We start from the raw sequence: 7,820 nt of genomic DNA, 5'->3' as shown, positions 1-7,820 counted from the left end.
CATATTTTGATTTCCCCCCCGTTTATCCGGCGTTTATTGGGACAATGTGACTTAATGGAGGTGGAAGAAACCCAATTGCAAGTGTTAGACGTGGTTTTATAAGGGGCGGGGCTTACAGGCTTCGGGGAGCTGCTTATGACAGGACTACTCGCCCGGGTTGCGAAGAGGCGATATTTGACAGCGTTTTATATTGTCTGATCGCCAGTGTATTTATTTTAATTTTTGTTGGTGGGACTGCCAAGTTTTAAGGTAAATCATGTTGAATAAATCACAATGGGTCCGTTGGATCCGTCAATCCTTTGTTTTGTAAAAATGCAAATGAGTGTTTACATCTCAGTTTATAATATCCTTTGTGTGTTGTATTTACCCTTGGCTTTTATGTAATTTGGGAGTTATTCGCTGTTAGGTTTCACTGCTGTAACCATTTTCGCCATGAAACCTGATACACTAAACTACGATTTACACGTACTACTACTGGTAATTTGACACGAATGCATTTTGGTACATTTATCCAGTTAAAGCAATTGGTTATAAAAGTTGTTTTGTTATTTGCTTTAAATCCACAGGGACGTTAAAAAGGTTGAATAAAATGCAGTTTTGTGTTTAAGGTCGTCACTTTCTGCGGTTTCCCAGTGTGTGATGGTGGCTGAGTTACAGCGCTCCCTGGCGGCGGTTGTCTATCTATTGCTGTGGCATGCAGCAGGTGTCTTCTCCATGCCAGACCCCAAGAAGAGGGAGGCTCTCATTAAACTTGAGACGTCCCAGCAAATTGGGGGAAAAATTGTGCTAACGGACTTGGAGAAGCTTCTGGATGCTCGGCTATACCAAATGAAGCAAGATGAGATGGCCAAAGCTGATTTTCCCCCTGCCATGCACTTCTTCCGGGCCAAAACTTTAATCGAGCGCAGCCCCATCTTTAGCTTGCTGCAAAAAATGCCCAAAGGTGATTCAATTGATCTAATGTTTCCCAACCTTCACTGGGCCAATCTGTTCTCCCGAGAGATGAACAAAAATGCATTATTTATTTTGAATAATTTTTGAGTACATTGACTGGTGTGCTGCTGCATAATGGTGGTGATCGCTGATTTAATCACTCATTTTGAGATGCCCACCCATCAACAAAGGCACACCTGTAATGGAGGTTTTGTTTCAGGTGGAGCCTTGCATGTCCACGACCTCGCCATGGGGGACCCTGAATGGCTAGTGAAGAATGTGACATATCGGCCAAACTGCTATATGTGCGTCAGTGACAAACAGTCAGTCAGGTTCATCTTCTCATCAGGGCAGCCTAAGAGTGAGCCTCACTGCTCTTCCTGGATCCTCTTGGAAACACTCAGAAACAAAGTCAGCAACGTCACAGATTTAGACAGAAGGTGACCTATCATTGTAAAAAAAAAAAAAAAATCAAACTTGACCTTATTTTTTTTTCTCATTTTCTTACAGTAGGAGCAACATAATAATATAAAATTTAGTGATCACATTTATCATGTTTTTATGTCATGAAAACCTGTTAGGTTGTCATGACACGAAACCTTTGTTTTGTTTTTTCCAGCATCCTGGCCAACTTAACTCTCTTCACTGATGGTGATCCCGAGGCCTTGTATCCTGACCAGGGTGTGGTTTGGGAGAAGTTTGACCTGAACTTCATGGCTGTGATGGGTCTGCTCGCATATGCTCCAGTGTTCAGAGACTATTTCTATCATGGCCTCGGTCAATTCTACAAGGATAATGTCATGTATGTGGAAGTGCGCGCTTTACTTTTGCAGGTCAGTTGTTTTCATGACTCCATTGAATGTTTTTGATGTTTGTCGTTTCTTGATACCATGCTTGACTGCATTCAGGTATACGAGCTGAACGGCACCATTCACGACTCAACATGGGCTCTGAAAACCTATAGCGATGTCACCAAACAATTCATAGCTGACCATCCTGATTTTTTTGGAAGCAGATTCATCTTTATTGCCCACAGGTGCCTCAAGGAATCCTGCCTTTTACGAATAATCAAACTGTAAGTGAACATTAATCGTGGTTTATCTTTCAGGACATTGGATGCATCAGTGATGAAGGGGATCGTGCAAAAGGCAATGCAGCTCCAGAGAGATTTCCCAGACTTGATGGTGGGCTTTGATTTGGTAAGAAACCTCAGTTGAAGTAAATTGTGCTACATGAGTACAAAAGTACAAATCAGGCTAAAACAACAAAATTTATACAAATACATTAAATAAGAGAAAATAGTTTTTTTCTAGAAAAATATGGTCTTGATAGCAATCACTCCTGCAAGAAACGTGGAGCAAAATTAAGTCATACAACAAGATAAAACAAGAAATTAATAACAATGTCGGTAAAAAAAAATACAAAAAACAGTACACCCAAGTCCAAGTCCCCCGCTGAGCCAAAAGCCAATGAATAAAATGAGTTCTAAGATGCACAACAATACCAAAATTGAATACATTCAAAGTGAACTCCCAAAGTCTCATGTATGATCTTAATTGACCAAGACGAAAACAGACATTTTCATAGAATTCTAGTTAGTTTTATAAACTTTGGATGTATTTTCAATTAGAATTTTAAAGCATTGTGTTTTATCTATTTTTTCTCAATTTTAGTTTTTGCTAACCTTGCTCCACACTTGACCTTCTGTATTCAATGTAGTTGTGATAGCAAACGATGTTTTGAATTTTGTTGAATTCCCTATGCGCAGGTAGGTCGCGAAGATGACGGAAAGCCGCTTTGGTATTTCCGAGATGCCTTGTCGCTACCTGCAGAGATGGGCGTGACACTTCCCTACTTTTTCCACGCTGGAGAAACAAGTAAGACCTTGAGCTGCTTCCGATGAAAGGGATTGAGGGAAGCATTAGAAAAAGTGGAATCCGTGAATTTCAAATATATGTTTGGACTACATTATCATAGATCTGGAGGGCACGGATGTTGACCAGAACTTGCTTGACGCCATTTTGTTTAATACTTCACGCATCGGCCATGGGTTTGCTCTGAATCGTCACCCTTTGGCTCGAGAACTGTCCAGGAAGAGAGGTGTGGCTGTGGAAGTGTGCCCCATATCCAACCAGGTACGCACGCTCTTGTGTTTCCACACATGAACTGATGTCATTCAGCATTTGACAATGATATTAATTCAGCAATACAGCAGCCGTAAAAGACTTGAATGTACTCGAATATGTACAGTATTTTCCATACACTTATTTACAATGTGTTCAAAAAGTGTTTTTTAAGAGGATTAACGCGTTTGAAATGTGGTGTGGGCAAATGTAAATTATTCTAAAAAAAAAAAAAAAAAAAGTGTTTTTTATTTACCTGTTGCAGTTGGTTCTGAAACAAATTCCTAGTTTTATCATTTATATCATCATTATCAATTTATTTCACTTTTGTCTTTCAATTAAAAAAATCTCATAGATAAAATATTTCATTATTTGCTTCATCTATAATTCTGATGAGTATAGCTGACAGACACCCTCATTCCAAGATATAAAAATACCATCACAAGAAATGAGAGCAATTAAACAATTAAAATAATTGTAAAGGTTCACATTAGGTTGGAATTTTTTTTCTTTGTGTGTTTTAAATGAATTTCCGATCAGAATTTTCCAAGCGAAGTAGTCAGTGAATCTCTGGTTGTAGTTTACCACTGAAATTCCTCTCATTCTGGAGCAGGTATTGAAGCTGGTAAATGACCTACGAAACCACCCGGCGGCGGCACTGATGTCCCAGAACCATCCGATGGTCATCAGTTCAGACGACCCGGCCATGTTCGGTTCCTCCGGTCTCTCCTACGACTTTTATGAAGCCTTCGTGGGCTTCGGGGGCAACGGCTCCCATTTGGGCACTCTCAAGCAATTGGCCATCAACTCTATTCAGTGAGTTCAGCCCATGTAAAATGAAAATTGTGCTCACCTGCTGACATGTGGTCATTGTTTTCTTCCAGGTACAGCTCACTCAGCCCAGAACTGCAGAACAAAGCTTTGGATTTGTGGCAGACGAAATGGGACAAGTTTGTTTCTGAAAATGTTTTCCAGACACAAAAGTGTGATTCTGGCAAATTGTGGAGTCTTATCTCAGCATGTGTTCTTTGAGGAGACTATACTGCTGTTCTGTGAGCAGGAACGTGGGGCTTTTCCGCTCACACTTTTGTGTGGACAAAAGGCAACGTTGTTTTTTCTTTTTTTACTTGAATTTGCACTTTGTAATAGTGTTCTTTGGGTTTGTTTAAGTGTGCAATGCTGCATGCTTTCTTTTGCCATCGCCATAGGAAAAACTACTTTTAAACATTTCATATGTATTTTGGTCACAACAAATTGTGTTTATAATTAGTGGAACATTTCGGCCCAAAATCAATTTTTCAGAAGTGTACAGTAAATGTCACACTGAGTCTTTTCTGGAAATCAATGTTCAAGTTTCCAAGTGGCTATAATGATGAGTTTAGAGTGTGAGGTTATAGCACCTCCCTTTGTTTTGTCAATATAAATGTAGATTTTTATTGAAGACACTCTCAAGACCCCAGTATTAAGGTGAACATGTTTTTTACTGTGGATCATGTAGTCATGTGTGTGCTTTGCTTGTGTTTTAATAAGAGGATGTATGACGTGGCTCAGGAAATGCTCTCTGACAATGCGTATTTTTAAACTCCTGTTTCTATAAGAAGAGCGGTGATGTCGCATTGACTGTGAAAATTGTCCAAAACTCTCACTAAAGCGTTGCATATTTAAAAGGCATTATATTTTATTTACTCATTTTGAAGTCTTATTTTGAGACACACAATTACTCCGCTTTAGATTATCAGCGGCTGCTGGTGTTGAATTGGGAGAAGAATCGCTCATCAATGTGTCCCCTCCCAAGGTCCTCTTTCCTTAAAACAGACACATGACTTATGAAGCGTCTCTAAAAGAACAAACGGCTCAGATTCGTGTGCGTGAGTTGTACCTGTACTCCTGTAATGCAGCCAGCTGTTTGTTGGTGCCGTCCACGTGTTGTCTTAGCTGCTTTCGATATCGAGCCTGCTGTCTCTCCAGGAGCACGGCCGTACGTGCCGAATTCAGACGGATGCCATCTTGTTGCATCTCTTCTCTTTTCTTCGCTAATTCTGCCCTCTGGAATGCGTGTCCATTTCGAGTCAAGCATGTTTTATTTACACAGAAAGAAAATTTGACTTTGGTGTAACTTTGCGGCTGTTACCGATTTCTCTTCAATTTGATGCTTGTGGATTTGAGAGATCTGCATCACGCTCTCGGGAGGCGGCTTCCTGTCGCTGTTAAGATGAAGGCCGGGTGCTCCCATCATTCCCGTGTGCAGACCGTGCTGCTGGATGTCCTCCTGCTTACGCTCCTGACGACGCCTTTCTTCTGCCTTTGTCATCTTAACAGCAGAGGCAAATCCAAGTTTAGACTTTTCAAGTTTGCAACTCTGTCTGGTCATTTCTGAAACAAATACAATTATTTGTAACAGGCCCTCACGCCATTGAGGAAAACTCAAAGGTTTTGCCATTCACTAACACAGGGCTGTGGGCAAAATAGGCACCACGTGCCACCTTGGGTTCACACACTTTCATTAATTACCGTGCAATTTGTTTTATACCTTTTGATTCCAAGTTGTTTTTATTTTATGCTTGATTTACAACTGACCTGCAGAAACACAAACTAAAATGATCTTCTCCAAGGCAAAACAGTTAATGTCCTGTTCATTTTAGGACATGTTGGTCTTTAAGTCTTCTCTTGATGAATTTGTCTACTGAACTGTCACTAATAGTGTAAAAAGTAGTGATGTTGACCCGTGATTGTTTCTCATAATTTTGTTTGAAATTACACACCGCTTTACATGTAATTGTTTTATTTTTCACTGATTTTTATCAATGCTCTATGCAAATGAAACTCAGCTTAATTTTTGGATAACCTGCCATGCATCAACCTGCTGTGTGAACCACATTCCCAACCTGAGGCATGACTCACTGTGTTCATATTCCACTCTTTAGTTGCAGCCGCTACCGCTTTTCTCCTCTCCAGGTCTTTGTTCTGGAGCTGCAGAGCTTCATTGTCCATTTCTACTCTGCTACGGTCGTCCTGCAGTTCTGAAGACCCGGACGACACAGTAAGTGAGCTCAGGTTTGTGTGCATGTGTGTGAATGTTATTAAAACCTACTCTCCATCTTCTGTCTGTGTTTTTCTGCGATCTTCTCTTCCTGCTGCTGGATGAGCCACCTTTGGAGCTGCTCCCTCTGCCTCTGTGTTCGTGGCCTGCTGTCTGGATCCTCCCCAAGCAGACCAGGCAGCATCATCATCTGTGCTTCCGGGCCCAACTCCTGCCCATCCCGAGGCTGCTGGTAGTGACGACAGAAGTCCGCTATGGCCTTCTCTGTGTCATGTTTGACCTTTAGTTGTTGAGTATGGAGCAAGGAAGCTTGATTTATATCTTCCATCATAGCAGCATCTACGGGGAGCACCTACAACTGGTTAGTCAGACATTCTAATAGAATATTATTGTTTGATTTGCAGTTGTTTGTCCTTATTTGCGCACAAGTGGGTGAGCCCAAGTGACTTCAGGCCAGATGCAGGGTAGTGTAGGAAGACTCCACATTGGATGAAGGATTTGACCCCAGGAGATGTGCTAACCACTACCCCACCTTGTTGCTATTGTTAAGATTAGATTCAGCCAGGTGAACTGTACCAACAAGCCTAAAATATTTAACCCGCAAAAGTCAGAATGATGTAGAATACTGAATTTGCAAAGGTTAAGTGCAGTATGTCCCTTGGAGGACAGTTGTACATATTTTCCTTTTTAATTGCAAAACTGATCCTGAAAGCATTCAGGTCCATCTGATTATGGACCTAAATGCTGTAGACTTAAAAAGTTCCCCCTCTAACATCTCTATTTGTTATTCTGTACGATGCATGAGCACCATGGAAAAGAATTTATTTCAGTCTTCCACTTAAAAAGTCATAAGTTTCATTTAACAATTTTCATGATTCCAATTCAACATGTCAAAAAAATATTTTTTATAATACTTAAGAAGTAATCAGAATTGATTTTACTCCAGTAATTACAGGAACTGACCTATTGAAAAGTATTTTCCGATGAATCAGTTTTACCTTTTTAATTAAACCAAAGACATAAATTAACTTGGAAAATAGGTAAATATGAAAAACATCGAGAACAATTTTACTACAAGGCAATTTTTTTTAATCTTCTTACCATAGGCATCTTGTTCTTCTTTTTCCGCCTTTTTCCTTGCAATCTTCTCAGCCACTTGCTTGTCAAGAAATTCCTTATCAACCTATTTTATTTTTATTTTTTTTGTGTGCGGGGGAGTACGGGGTTAAAAATAATCTTAAATGCAAAAGAAAATGTTCAACACAAAAAACTTACTCCGATGCACCTCAACTTGTCGTCAAGCAACCTCGCTCTTCTTCGAGCCTCAATGTCTCGACGTCTCTGCACTTTGACATTTGACAGGCCTTCCAATAACATTTCAGTGTTGCTCATCATCATCATCGTCAGACACTGGCGAGTCGAAGATGTTCACCGTGGAAAAGTTAGGAGCCCTTTTGTCCAGTGGGCGTTGTACCAAACACACGGGTTGCTAAGGCAACGCTTCCTGGTTCTTCGGAACAAATCGGCTATTTCCGCGATGTCTCCGAGACAACTGCACAATGTCATCTCGCTGTACATTTTTTTAAAAACAGGTTTCTCACCAACAGTGATTCCCCCGTTACAATTGTACTAGCAATGCTGGTCTTAAAAATGTATTTAATGTTTTCATGAGACCTTGTAGTATTTTTAAACATGGCTACTCAAAATTCTCCACTAATAAATAT

General features: G+C 40.4%; 2 protein-coding genes across 2 annotated transcripts; one reads left to right on the top strand and one right to left on the bottom strand.

The window, feature by feature from the left end:
* The first annotated feature begins 88 nt into the window (after positions 1–88).
* Positions 89–4,727, top strand: ada2a (adenosine deaminase 2a). The gene is made up of 10 exons (XM_088379259.1): positions 89–249; positions 609–943; positions 1,154–1,373; positions 1,553–1,766; positions 1,842–1,969; positions 2,042–2,132; positions 2,702–2,810; positions 2,911–3,068; positions 3,670–3,872; positions 3,941–4,727. Exons 2-10 carry the CDS (start codon positions 640–642, stop codon positions 4,086–4,088), a joined length of 1,575 nt encoding a protein of 524 aa, XP_088235385.1. The 5' UTR covers positions 89–249; positions 609–639; the 3' UTR covers positions 4,089–4,727.
* ribc2 (RIB43A domain with coiled-coils 2) lies at positions 4,660–7,589 on the bottom strand. The gene is made up of 7 exons (XM_088379263.1): positions 7,372–7,589; positions 7,198–7,279; positions 6,148–6,435; positions 5,958–6,076; positions 5,188–5,367; positions 4,936–5,102; positions 4,660–4,861 (listed from the first exon to the last, which is right to left on the bottom strand). The coding sequence occupies exons 1-7, from the start codon at positions 7,495–7,497 to the stop codon at positions 4,792–4,794; spliced, it is 1,032 nt and encodes a 343-aa protein (XP_088235389.1). The 5' UTR covers positions 7,498–7,589; the 3' UTR covers positions 4,660–4,791.
* Positions 7,590–7,820: the final 231 nt, after the last annotated feature.

The sequence above is a fragment of the Syngnathus floridae genome, chromosome 6 (assembly GCF_059516105.1).
Source record: "Syngnathus floridae isolate MCC-2025c chromosome 6, RoL_Sflo_1.0, whole genome shotgun sequence".
Classification (NCBI taxonomy): Eukaryota; Metazoa; Chordata; class Actinopteri; order Syngnathiformes; family Syngnathidae; genus Syngnathus; species Syngnathus floridae.
This window is presented reverse-complemented; position numbering and strand designations above follow the sequence as displayed.